The following is a 14,700-nucleotide window of genomic DNA, read 5'->3' as shown; positions in this document are numbered from 1 at the left end:
TTATCTTGTAACTTAAATTACTTTAATGTTTATCTTGTAACTTAAATTACTTTAAGTTTAATTTCTGAAAACTTATAAATTTGAGTTCAATATTCAAAACCTGCCATGACAATTGGAGTTAAAGAGAAGAAATAAGTTTACATAAATTAATGGGTCTATCATGTTTCACAATCTACACAAATGTTGTTTTTTTTTTTATCAGAAAAAAACGCAATAGTAGTGAATATTTCTGATAAAAGAATAAACACCATACATAGGACTCAAATTCCTGTAAAATTATGTTTGAATTTTAATTACATAGATTTACTATTTGAACACATTTAGATATTAACTGGCCAAAGTTAAAATGTTCATACTGCCACAGGCATAGCTATGACATAGCTACACACTATGTAGTCATATTACATAAAAGCAAAGAACATCACAAGGTAAATGTCATTTTACTTTTAATCTATTTACCTACAATATTGTCTTCCTGAGCTGATATTTAGCTTGATTTTCCTTTCTTGAGATAGAGGTTCCAGGTAAACATCCCCAATCTCTAACCTACACATTTAGATTATATCGCAAATGGGTTTCTATATAATGGTTACACTAGATACAATATCAAATAATGGTGTTGTAGTGCAATATTTCAATATTTGATATTTAGGCACAGAAATGCATGTCTTTGGCAATTGTGTGTAAAATTAAGTAATTACAAGTAGCCTAATATCACTTTTAGGATATAATAGGTTTACAGTTTATCTGCTAAACATGAGTGAATTTAAACTGCTAACATGCTGTTTAGAATCAGTTGATAGGCTGGTTTATGAAAGATGGTTTGTTTTTACAGTCTCTGGCATGGATGACATGAATACCACGCTGACACAGCTGATAGACCTGCTGTACTCACTCGTAAGAACTGTTCGTCTTTTGCACTGCTCTTCAACTCCTCCGTGTTTCTTCCCTGTAAGTGTGTAAGGCGTTTCGAAAACAAAGCGGTTGATGTTGTGACACTTCTCAAAGTCTGTTGTTCTCTCAGCCAGCTCTCTCTCATCAAAGTAAGGCTTGACAAATGTGACCTGTATATAAGCAAACTTTGGGTCCAGGTCTTTCTGATTTACCTGTCGAGTAAAGGCAAAGTGGATCAATTGTATAAAATGTACAATATGAACATTGTACAACAAGCATAGGTTAACAAAAAAGAATTACATACTGTATGTTAAAGGATTTGTTAAATAATTGTATGTTAGATAAAACCACACACAGAGAAAATCCATCCATCCATCCATTTCCCATACTGCTTATCCTACACAGGATCATGGGGAGCCTGGAGCCTATCCCAGGGGACTCAGGGCACAGGGCCGGGGACACCCTGGACAGGGTGCCAACCCATCACAGGGCACAATCGCACACACTCACTCACCCATTCACACACTACAGACAATTTAGAGGTGCCAATCAGCCTACAGTGCATGTCTTTGGACTGAGGGAGGAAACCAGAGTACCCAGAGGAAACCCCTGAAGCACGGGGAGAACATGCAAACTCCACACACTCGGGGCGGAGGCAGGAATTGAACCCCCAACGCTGGAGGTGCGAGGCAACAGTGTTAACCTAAGCCACTGTGAGAAAATTTACCCTTTAAATTCTTGGATTATTATTCTGTGTATCCATCTGAAAGCATATTATTCAGTAATTACAATGGATCAGTAATTACAGTGAAAATAATAAAGAAGTCTATGTAGTTATGAGAGAGATGAATGCAAGTCTGGACCAACCGGGGGTTCTAGGTATTTATGGGTTAAAAAAATATACCTGGTCCTGGTGAAGTGTTACAATTGAAGCATGGAGAGTATTGCAAAATACTTCAGCACAAAATAAAATGTTTTTTATGGTCTTGCACAATAACACTGTTGAACACACAAATGTTTTCTGCATTGGCCTACTCAAGCCTAAGAATACCTTATTGGAGTCCTGGATGATCTTGACATTCTCTGCTCCAAATTTGTCCCCATATAGGCTGAGCAACCGATGAGAAATTTCTGACAGGCCTGTGAGCTTTGGCTCTTTGTAGATGTATTCTTTTCCATCTTCCTCTTCAAAAAAGCCCTAACAGGGAAAAAAAAAAACAGTTGCATGTGAAACATAACTTAAATCATATTATAGAACACAGACATATATATATATATTTAATGGTACATGACAGTGGCATATATCAGTGGCAAAACATAAAGCCAAAGGGGTTAAAATAATAGAGTCCATTCAATATTTATGGGCAGGAGAGAATTGGGAATGTCGTGCAAAAGTGACACATACTGGGATTAATTATATTATGGATGTTCTTCCACGAAGATCAGTCATTTACAGTTTAGAAATGAACATGTTTATTAATAATATACACTCACTGACCACTTTATTAGGAACACCAGTACACCCGCTCACTTATGAAAGTAAAATGGCCATTGAGTGTATGTGTCATAGGTGCATATTATGTAGTAGGGTCCGGTTTTGGTACTGTATGCTAGACAGAAATGTCGTGCAGACAGATGCACATGTAAACTGCAGTGGCATGCAATCGTTTTACAGTGGGGGGTAGGGAAGAAAACATCTGTGGTATGAGACAAATAAACATCCATGGTATGAGACATCGTGGCTGCTGTTTTTGACCAATGATAAGTCTAAAAGATATGTAATTGTAGTTTTAAATATTTGTAATGAAACAAAACAGAGCATTACAAAATTTCCTACTGCTTTTACATGGTAGTGTGACAGGCTATTAAAATGAATCTTCAAACTACCTTATTACTGCATAAACAGTATATAAATACAGTAGGTATCTCTTACATGAGCACAAAAAACAAAGTTATTGGAATTATAGGAATTATATATATTACATATAGGTAGAGCTGACCTCTGGATTTGTAATACACACTGTGCCAGTGCTGTCAAAAGTGCCTTTTTTTTTAACAAAATGTAAATAGTAGAGGATTAACCAAACTTGCAACTGGAGAACATACTGCAGTTAGTTCCCCAGACATTAAAAAGTACAGCTGCAGAGTTAGACGTTGTAATATGAAACCTTCAAAGATATGATGCAAAGATAAGTGCAGAAAACACACTTGTACCAGTGCTGTGGTTCTAAAAGAAATCTACAGTGTACATTACAAGTCATTGTGTACTCATTTGTATTCATTCATTCTGAACTCATTAACTCTGTGAACCCTGGTGGCAAGGCTTTGTATGTATAGCTACTACTAACTACTTTTGTTGTTAGAATTGTGGATAACTGTGGAAAGGAGGATTGAATGGAAGATAATAATACAGAATTGTTTCCTATATAAACATATAAAGTGGGCATATTCAATATGCATATGTCCACTTTACCCACCTGCCCATAGAAGGCCACTCTGAAGTAGGTACCCAGCAGGCGGCGACCCGTCTGCATAACCTCTAAGATCTTAGAATATGCTCTCTGCAGGGTGTCATACAAACGTCTCAGCTTCTACAGAACAGAAAATACAGTGAAATAATTTATGGGTGTCTGCAAGTGTATACAAAAAAGAAATTACTTATTGGCAAATGCTCCAACAAGTAATTTTTTGCAATGCAAAACACTATACACTTGAAACCTTTTCTTTCACACTTATCTGGCAAATGCTCCAACAAGTAATTTTTTGCAATGCAAAACACTATACACTTGAAACCATTTCTATCGCTCTTATTTGGAAAATGCTCCAACAAATAATTTTTTGCAATGCAAAACACTATACCCTTGAAACCTTTTCTATCTCATTCCATCTCACTCCCTTCCAATTGTAATATCCTCTGTAAGCTTTAGGCATGGTGCTGGTAGTCACATTGTTATCATTCCCCATTCCTGTCTTTACAGCCTCAGTTTTAGTGCGCCTGGACATGGTGCGCACTGGCGCAGTGATTAGCGTTGCTGTCTCACAGCTCCAGAGTCCCTGGTTTGATTGTGAGTTCAAGTTACTGTCTGTGCAGAGTTTTGCATGTTCTCCCGTGTCGGTGAGGGTTTCCTCTGGGTTCTCTGGTTTCCTCCCACCTCCCAAAAACATGCCCGTAAGTCAACTGCTTGCACTAAATCTCCCCTATGTGATAATGCATGTGTGCATGGTGCCCTGCTATTCATCCAGGGAGTATTCCACAGCTGGTGGTCCCAGGATAGGTTCTGGATCCACCACGAACCTGACCAGGATAAAGTGGTTACTGAATATGAATTAATTAAGGATGAATGGACAGTTGCAATGATAATACCCTGAAAATTACTTTGTTCGCCAAGATTGTTATGTGTAAGGTCCAGGGTAAGCTCCCTCACTGTCTGTATTTATAGACTATGACGTAACAATATTTTGTTCCTTTTGTTCACCAAATTAATATTATACTTACAACAGTATCACTGGGCTTAAAAGCACTCTTTCACATGCGCTATTTAACAGCTGTAGCATTAAGTCTAATTTACTACAATGAGTGACTAAAATGAATTATATGGACACAGGTCATGTTGATATAAACTTGCTACAACTATGTTTATGACACTCTTGAAAGTATCCATATCCATGGAAACCCAGGCCTTGTTTATGACCACTTTCTATAAACATGTTAAGAGGCAGTGCTGGTTAGATGTACAACAGGAATCATGAGAAAATGTGTGTTACTTTTGTTTTTTAACAGGCTCAGATTTCTATTTAAAAAAAACCTTGGCTACCAAGATTCTTAAAATTGAAAGGAAAACACAAAATATTCTACTTGGAATGTCTTTGACATTTATTTCCACACAACCACAAATTAAGAGTTTTATTATTATTATTTTTATTAGATCAGGTTAGTCTAGGTCTATTTATTATTCAAATGCTGTTATTTACACAGTAATATACCTTCACCCTCCCTGGACCAATGCCTTTATATTGTAAAACAGTTGTGCTTTGAAACAAGACATGAACTCTAATCTATAGAGAGTGAGGTAAGAGTTTTCCAAAGCTTAGGCACACTCACATGGTGGACAGTCGAAGGAGACCACTGCCAATGGTAGACAAGAATATACAGGAATTGAGGAACACAAATGTTAAAGGCAGATGCTATTAGAAAACCTTGTTTTGGACCTATGTTCTGAAAAAATCTGGCAACCTTGGAGGCATGAACTACATGCACGTGATTTGCATAATTTGAATGGGGAACTCAGAAATTCGACTTAAGCAGCTGTATAACCCTTGTCTAAATATCATAACTTTCCTGGTGTAAATGCTGTGTGTAACTTCTGGATTTAAGTCATATTCACTCTGATTACAGCCATATAAAATGTTAGGCTGAGTAACCTATACAACCATGTATGACATGAGCATACACTCTATGTGACAACTATAAATTTAATCAATTTTTAACTAAATCTATAACAGAATAAAGTGTGCAAAATCTAAAGGGGCCTGAAGAATTTCCATACCCAATGTACACTATATAATCTTTATTATATAAACTTTATTACAGCCTTTTTTATCATCATTTATTGTGTCATCATTTATAACTCATCATACACTACAGTTTGTTTTTTTGTGGCAATTAAATTACAATATTTATTTACAGATTTGTAAATGACTTAAATCTGCTGACGGATTTCCCAGTTTGCTAAAAATGTCCTGAGAATTTCTCAAGCTTGTTCAACCACTCTTTGTTTCTGAGGAAATAAAGAGTGCTTCTCACCCATTTGTTCCTGTGTGTAATATTCTGCAGAAGCAGTATGTTGTAATGGCAATAGTGTTGACAATTTTGCAATATGGGTGTATAGTCCTGAGAAATGTTTTTATGCAGCTGCAAAAAACTGTATATGCCGTTAGCTCAGGTTAATCTATGGTTCACGTTAAAGTGTGCATACAGAAGGCTGCTGTTAAATCTGAGAGATAAAGCTACAAATTCTTCCAAATGTCCCTCCAATGTGTTTAAAGAACAAAAGCTCTTACAGAATGATGACCCAACAGACTTTCACTAGCTATTTTGGGCATTCTTTTGTAATAGAAATTATTTTATGACATGATGCCATAACCCGGTTCCGCACTAATGGTGTGTTATAACTAACCTCAACAAACCAAAGAGACAGTAATAATCTTCTCTTTTAGACACTATCACATGAAGGTCTAAGCTGTAACCACATTTATACCATAAGTAAACTACTTGTACTTTTTCTTACCTCAAACTCATGGCGCTTTTCATAGACTGGAATAATGAGCCGGGCAATGTATGTGATAAGCTCAAACCGTTCAGCTTTCCAGAGGCCTTCCACACATACCTCCAGCTGCTCTACCAGAACATCCTGTCACACACACACAAACACACACACACAAACACAAGATTAATTGCACTTTTATCTTTTGAAAATGTCTCGATAGCAAAGAATAAAACAATCAACTTGTTCAACTTGTTCTAATATAACTTTTTCTGTCTTCAGAAACATACCTGTCTATAATCTAGCTCCAATTCAGTGTATCACTTTGGTTTTCTATTAACATTTAATATGTTTTACCTCACTGTAGTAGACATCTTGCATGCCTGAGTCTTCTTTCATGGCAGCCTCCTCCTCTATGTTAAACGTGATCTTCTTAAAAGCTGCCAGTCCACTTGGGAACAGTTCTAAGACCAGACAACAACAATATACTATAGCAAGCAATTGTACAAGAAATTGGACAGCTGACTTTTGCACATTATAGTCTGAGTAGTGCCCTGTGTATGTTTGAATAAAAATGTCTCCAGCTAAAAATACACTGGGTGCCTGTATGTGCGTCATGCATACAGCAAAAGGCCTTTTGTGTTCTGCTAAGTGAGCATGATCTGTTTCCTAGCTCTGCAAATCCTGTGGCAGTATCATTTTTGATTGCAAACCTAAATATAGGTATATTTAAATAAGTATAAATATAGCATATACTGTATATTGTACTTATAAACCACAGGACAGATCATTACATTATTACATTTTACATATTTAAAAAATAATTTAGCCAAATGACTAGGTATAGTGATTTTTTTCACAACAAATGTCCAGTGTTGCAAGCCTTTGCGTAAGAATTTGCATTCATACTGTCATCCAAACACACTGTTTGGAAAGGACATGCAAACTTGCTTGCAGGAAATAGTGTTAACCAATTAATCTGAATGTCTTATTCACGTTTTGCTTTTTCCATCACCACTTTGCGCAAATCCAGTTAACAGCTGTACAGTATGTTGATGAAAAGACTTTAATTATGCTAGTGGACACACCAATGTGTAGGGACGTGCTAATATAGCAAATTTTGTGCAATGATATTTAACTGTCAACCCCTAAATTCCAACAGTTGTGTGTAAATATTTGTTCACATTTGTCTTAGGCACTATTAATGTAAAAGCAGTTATAGATTTCTTTTAATGAAAGGAAGAAGAGACTACTTACTTTTCCTGAACAAATACTCTGCCACTAAAGCTGCAATGTGGACATAGCACATAGCTGCCTGTGGACACAAAAGAATAATCTAACGGATGGTGTCTGTTCAAAGCAAACATTTGAGGCTTACTGAATGACAAAATGAGCTCATACCTAAGCATATGTGTGTTAGCAGTGAAAGACAGAAAGACTTGCAAGAAGGGAGAGAAAGTAACTTTCCCTCTATCTAGAAAAGATCTGTCTATCTAAACTGGTTGTTGTGTTCCTTTATTAATATTGGATTCCACTTGAAACTAACTGCATTAACTGAAACATCATGCCGTTCACCATATACTTTTGTGTTACATAGATAAAGGTAGCCAACATAAGCTACCTTAAGCGCAGCATATTTGATTGCATGCAAAAGGCGAGGAGAATTCTTCAGCAGATAATCCTAAGATTACACTATAATTAAGACTTTCCGGTGAGTTCATGCTCAAATTTCCAAAAGTTACCATGGAAAAGGAAATGCAAAAGCTTTTTGTGCCTGTCTTTACAATAAGTACACACAGGCTATTTTTTTCTATATTTTTATTTATTCTACAGTGAGAAGGATTGTTTACAAATGGAGAGCCTTCAAGACAGTTGCCAATCTTCCCAGGAGTGGGCATCCCAGCAAATTCAGTCCAAGATCAGACCATTTAATACTCAGAGATATAAAGAAAAACCCAAGAGCTACATCATGTAACCTACAGGCCTCTGTAAGCACATTAAATGTTTATGTTCATGACAGCACAGTCAGAAAAAGACTGAACAACTATGGCTTTCATGGAAGGGTCACTAGGAAAAACCCCCTTCTCTCCACAAAGAATATGGCAGAACAACTTAAATTTGCAAAATCGCATCTGAACAAACCACAAAAGTTCTGGAACAATATCCTTTCAACTGATGAGACCAAGGTGGAGCTGTTTGGTCATCATGCACAAAAAAGTGTTTGGTTTGACGAAAACCAAACACTGTGTACATCTCATACCAACTCTCAAGCATGGTGTGGATGATTTGGGATAGTTTTGCAGCTACAAGACCTGGAAACTTGCAGTCATTGAGACAGTGATGAATTCCACTTTATACCAGAATATTCTTGAGACAAATGTGAGGCCATGTGGCCAGCAGCTTAAGCCGGGGCGAAATTGGGTCATACAACAGGACAATAACCCCAAGAACACTAGGACATTGACATCTGAATGGCTAAAGAAAAAAAAACTCAGGGTGTTAGAATGGCCAAGTCCAACCCCATTGATATGTTATAGTGGGATCTTAAGAATGCTGTGTAAAAACTAATGCACTCAAGCATCAATGAACTGAAGCAATGCTGTAAAGAAGAGTGGGCCCAAATTTCTCCAAAACAATGTGAGAGACTGATAAACTCCTACAGAAAACATTTATTCAAGTTATTGTTGCTAAAGGTGGTTCTATGTTACTAAATTATAGGGTGTACTTATTTTTTCCCCACCTGGTTTCTGAATGTTGGTTTAGTTATTGGGAAAAAATTACTACATATTGAAACCTGTTGTGTTTTTTGTTGTTACCTGAGGTTGTTTGTTTATAGAAGTTGGTTACGACCACATAACTGTTATTTAGGCCCTGATAACTAAAAACATAGAACTGAAGGAGAGTGTACATTCTTTTTCCCATGACTGTACAAAAATATGTATATGTGTGCATATTCATCCATCCATCCATTCTCTGTACCGCTTATCCTACACAGGATCGCAGGGTAACCTGCAGGCTATCCCAAGGAACTTGGGGCACAAGGCAGGGGACACCCTGGACGGGGTGCCAACCCATCGCTGGGTCTAATTACACCCACACACTCACACACCCATTCGCCCATTACGGACAATTTTAAAATGCCAATCAGCCTACAATGCATGTATTTGGACTGGGGGAAGAAACCTGCGTACCCGGAGGAAACCCCCGAAGCACAAGGAGAACATGAAAACTCTGTGCACACAGGCGAGAATCAAACCCCCAACGTATGAGGCAACAGTGCTAACCACTAAGCCACCATGCCCCCATGTGTGCATATATAAATATATAAAATATATACATTACAACATATTTATAATAACACAAAAGAGAAAAAAAAAACCTAGAGGGGTAGAACAACAAACTCCAAACTATGTGTATAACATACAGTACTGTGCAAAAGTCAGAGTGCACTTTATTTAATTAAATGGTCATTCAGTCCTTATTGGTAATTACACTATGTAACACGATTTTTGTTCCTGGATAGTAAGTGTTATTTTCTATTTGGTTACGCCTCAAAAGAATAGACAATGGCTATTAATCCCCTCAAATTTTGCTTTGGTGATCAGGACATTGGTATTTTGGACATTGGTATATTAACACGTATTTATACTGCTATATTACAAATATCTGCATAAGTACTGCATGACTGTTTGACTGAAAAGATTAAAACTGTACTGTACATTTTCTCATTATTATTGTTTGTCACCAAATAATTAACAATACTGAATGACCATTTGATAGAAAAAAAGGGTGGTCTCTGACCTTTGCACAGATTCTATGCAAGATAAACAAATTGCAACATTTTCAGTGTAGTTGATTTTCCAGAGAAACCTGACATATAACGTTTGCTTGCATAGCTAACTGACTTTTTTTTTTTTTTTTGAATATTCTATTTCTCTGGAAATGATTTTGACATTTGCGTTTTTTTTTTGTTTTTTTTTTTTAAATACGATTTGTAACATGTAAAAGGTGTTTTCGTGTCCAAATGTGGTCCAGAGAACCGATCATTGGTTGTGTTGAAAATGGTGATATGGAGCTCACTTTAGCCGAACCAAGCTATCCACTCTCAGTGCTGTAAACTGAGTAATGTTACTCATTCAACTAAAGTTTCATGATGGAGGAGAAACAGTTGTTATGGCCAGCAGAGGAGATAGAATGCCTTACTGATATATAAAACCAGATTATTATAGGACTGGAGCACTGTAATTAGCTCATCTTTGTTGTGCAAATGCTTTGCAATGAGAGCATTGTAAAAATGAGAATAGGAATAAAAAGGATGAACCTAGTGCCTATTATTTTGCAAATCTTTTTTTTTTTTTTTTTTTTTTTTTTTTTAGTATCAAAGCGGACAAGCTAGAAAGTTTGGCTAATTTTTAAGTTTGACAGAACCATCTTGTTCCCTGGTTGTGGTCTGGGCCTGGGACTGCTAACAAGAAACAATGCATTTCTAACAATTCAAGAGATTTCTTATGTGGGACCAACTTTAGCAGTTAAAACCAATTTATTATATTAAGGCAGCCTAGATTAATCTGTTTTGGTTGTTAATATTCACCTTGGGCATGCTCTGACATTTAATTATCTCATAAGCTGCTAAAAAAGAATGCCAGTTATTTAGGTCATAAGCAAGCATTGTCAAGAAGGTTTGGGGAAATTAAGTTCAGTTCAGGTTCAGATACATCTTTAAAGATTAGCACGTTGGCATGTATGTACGGTCTCATGTAGTTTTTTCTTTTATCTGTTGAATTCAGCAAATAAACTGTAACCTTGCAATGATTTTATTATCTGTCAAAATACACCCCAGTACTCATTTAAAAAAATCAACAACACACCTATCTCACCAGGGGTGTACAACTTTTTCCACACAATTATTTCTATATTCTACTATTTTTATATTCTAGTTCTACAATTATTGGACAACTGTTTTTTTTTTTTTTTTTTTTTTTTTGTTAATGGATAATTGCTTCTTCCTGACTTAATAACAAGAATACAGGTTTTAAATCAAAAATGTTTAAAGTTTTGGAGAAAAGTGATGCAGACCTAAAATGATTTTATACTATCAACATGATCAAAAAAAAACACGTAGGCTAGTGAAATAATTTTACATATGTAAAATAAGCAAATTATACTGGATATCACTAATAAAAAATAACATGGTTCTGTATCACCAACATGATCAAAACATGTAGTGAAAGAGAAATACAATAACATTCAAATAAAATTAACTTAATATTTTTGCAAATTTATATGACTCTGTTAAAGCAAGCAATTCACACTGAACCAATGTCCACAATTTAACTAAGTAAATCCAATTATTTCTTTCAGTGCTACTACAGTATACTATTTATATAGTCACACTGTATATATACATACCTCTGAGGTGTCTCCGTTTTTGAGGTGAGCTCGTGCCATGCTGTCCAACCAGGTGCGTCTGAGTTCAGGTGTGCTGGCGTAGGAGCGGGCCAGACTGTACTGCAGATCCAGCAGCATTTCTGGGTCCTTCTCATGCTCACGCATTTGAGCTGTGGCCATCAGCACCGTACGGATGCGCATTGTGAGGCCCTTCACTTCTGTTGGAAATGATGAAGACTAAACACACAAACAGATTTTTAAAAAAATGTTAGATATGAAAAACACGCACAAGTGCATTCTCACAAACATGATTGTAGGGTCACATTACATAAGGACTAAAACACGATGGCACGTGTTTCCTGCTGTTATAAGAAAATATTGATTCTCAATTATTTTCCAATAACAGCACATACAAAGTGTTTTATTCCTCTTGTACCACTGCAGTTACCACTGCAATTAAAATGTTTTAATTAATTAATTAATGACACATCATACTTTTAAACAATTTATAGTTATATCTAATGTTAGCTAATGTCAGGTATAAATAGTCGTTCACTCATCAGCCTCTTTTCTCCCTCTTGAAGTTAATAAGGCTTAAAAAACACAGCTTGTCATGTTACAGAGAAACCGGAAAGACCTTTGTCCTGATTTCTCTCCCATGCCAGAAAATTTGCTGACTGATACAAAGTGCTGACACTGGATCCTCCTTCCATAAATGTTAAATAAACATTCCCTTACAGTCAACTTAACCATATCAACTAATATACAGTAGTGTGCAAAAGTCTTAGGCACCCTGTTTTTTTTAGTACAAACTTTGTCATAGAATTTTATTTTATGACTTCTACATTATCGAGTAAAACATTTCAGATTTTCTAACATTAGTTTTCCAGCACAAAATTAAATGTTATAGATGAAATGAGTAAAGAAAGCAGCATATTACATAAGAGACCACTTTTCAGACAAAAAAACATAATGAAGGCTGCTGGGTTTTGCTGCAAAAATAAGACGCAAGTGCAATAGTCAAAGTCTCCAGAAGAACTGTGTCTGGTTCTGCAAGATGCTCAGCAAAACTTACAAGCTAATCTACTTATAAAACTGCACAAATTGTAGATGAGACTAATTTTTTGTAAAGCAAAGGGCCATCACACCAAATATTGACTTTCTTTCATTTATTCTTGTTTACTGCACTTTACAGTATTTTTTTTTAATGTAGAATCATTCAATTTCATTATTTCTGAAGGCATCTTTGCTCTACAGCATTTCTTGCATTGTGCTTAAGACATTTGCACGGTACTGTACATTTTAATTTGTTTGCTGTACAAGACTTTGTACATTAGTTGTTACTATAGAAACAAAAATGTATTAGAACAAGTGCATTAATATAAACTGTGATTTGAATTACAGCTGGCAATACTCTCTGTGCCATGCTGCTATAGAAAATCAACAACTTTTGATCAGTCAACATCTTCTGACCAAACAGATTAGAAAATTCAACAGTGCTGTGGTGCAAGATCCAATTAAAGTGCATTAATGACTTGGGAGCTCTGTTTCATTATTCAGGGAATTCAGCAATTTCTAACAAACGCTTGGCTTTACATGTAAGATGTTATGAATTGCTCTGAAATTCCTGATTAGCCCCTGCCCATGTGAATATTAACCTAACACAAAAATGTCACTGTAATGAATTAGAACTAGGTCAACACATGATCTAGCCTGAAAATGCTGTGATATACCTTCATGGCCTTGTCACTGTTGGCAAAGTTGTTGATGATGGATAATGACTCCTGGAAGCGTGAACTTCCTGTCAGGGCCACATCTGCAATTAGCTGACTCACAGCAATGATGATCTTCAGGGGAAGAAGAACCAAAACAAACAACAACAAAAAAAATGTAAATATGCTTACATAACTAACCAACTAATGGCCACTACTCACACAATAAAAACCACTGTGCAAAGGGAGATTGATATTGATAAGACTCATGTGTTATCTTAAGCAGTAGTTCCACCTCACCAACTCTAAGGAGAGTTGACCAGGGGGCACCCTTGTAAGGTGCCCAAGCCACATTAACTGGCTTGTCCCAATTCAGCAGAGCAGCAGTTCGACGCAGAGGCTCTGAAGACTGTCAAGATTGGCAATCAGCCCTGTAGATAAGCCTCATTTCCGACTCTTTTCCAGGAGAGAGTTATGGCCCTCGGACTTGGAGGTGTTGATTTTCATCCCAGCCTCTTCACTCTCAGCAGTGAAACATTCAAGTGCATGTCAGAGGTCTGGTTTGGATGGTGCCAAAAGAACATCATTGGCAAATAACAGGGATGTTACTTTAAGCCCTGCATACCTGACACCTCTTCAACCTTGGATAGCTCTTAATGTCCTATTAATTAAATCCACAAACTGGAGTAGTGAGAAGACACACCCTTGACAAAGTCCAACACCCACCATAACTGGTTTTGACAAGATTGCAAACACAAGTCTCACTGTATTCATACAGAGACCTGACCACACATAGTAGCAGCCCAGATACCCCATATTCCTGCAGTACTTTCCACAGCAAACTTCAACACACACAATCATAGCTTTTCCAAATCCAATTTTCCACATCCTGGATGGCACCCTGGATGTTTCTCCTGAACTCTAGGTTCCACGAATGGATGGAATCTCATTTTCAGAACCCTGGCATAGACTTTTCCTGGAAGGCTAAGAGAGTGATTCCCCTTTATGGAACATCTTTTTAAAAACAGGGACCACTACCCCATTTTGCCAGTCCAAGAGCACTGCCCCACATCTCCATACAACATCCTACCCACACATCCTCAACCATATCCAGTATCTTCAATAACTCTGTCCGAATCTCATCCACCCATGCAGCCTTGCCACTATGAAGGTTTCTAATTATCATAGTAACCCCAGCTACAGAGAGGTCTCTGGCACTGCCTCCTGAAGAGAGGGTATGTAAGAGAGAGTGCAGAGTTCTTCAAAGTGCTCAACAATATCTCCAGTAAATGTCAACACTCCCCCACACTTGCTTAGCAGAGCATATGCCTCTTGCCTTCCCCTCCTGAGACAATGATCTGTTTAACAGAACATCTTTGGGAACAACTGGAAGTCTTTTTCCATGGCCTCTCCAAACTCCTCCCATGCCTGAGCTTTCGCTT

General features: G+C 36.9%; 1 protein-coding gene across 3 annotated transcripts in view; it reads right to left on the bottom strand.

Moving 5' to 3' along the window:
- dock11 (dedicator of cytokinesis 11) overlaps positions 1-14,700 on the bottom strand; it is a 75,392-nt gene that overhangs the window by 6,057 nt on the left and 54,635 nt on the right. For all 3 annotated transcript variants that reach the window (XM_026937321.3, XM_034303517.2, XM_026937322.3), the window contains 8 exons: positions 13,280-13,393; positions 11,568-11,783; positions 7,416-7,473; positions 6,516-6,622; positions 6,183-6,305; positions 3,372-3,485; positions 1,946-2,092; positions 896-1,106 (listed from right to left, as the gene is read on the bottom strand). In XM_026937321.3, coding sequence (XP_026793122.3) covers positions 896-1,106; positions 1,946-2,092; positions 3,372-3,485; positions 6,183-6,305; positions 6,516-6,622; positions 7,416-7,473; positions 11,568-11,783; positions 13,280-13,393 — 1,090 coding nt within the window. The remainder of the gene's footprint in view (positions 1-895; positions 1,107-1,945; positions 2,093-3,371; positions 3,486-6,182; positions 6,306-6,515; positions 6,623-7,415; positions 7,474-11,567; positions 11,784-13,279; positions 13,394-14,700) is intronic.

The sequence above is a fragment of the Pangasianodon hypophthalmus genome, chromosome 4 (assembly GCF_027358585.1).
Source record: "Pangasianodon hypophthalmus isolate fPanHyp1 chromosome 4, fPanHyp1.pri, whole genome shotgun sequence".
Taxonomy (NCBI): domain Eukaryota; kingdom Metazoa; phylum Chordata; class Actinopteri; order Siluriformes; family Pangasiidae; genus Pangasianodon; species Pangasianodon hypophthalmus.
This window is presented reverse-complemented; position numbering and strand designations above follow the sequence as displayed.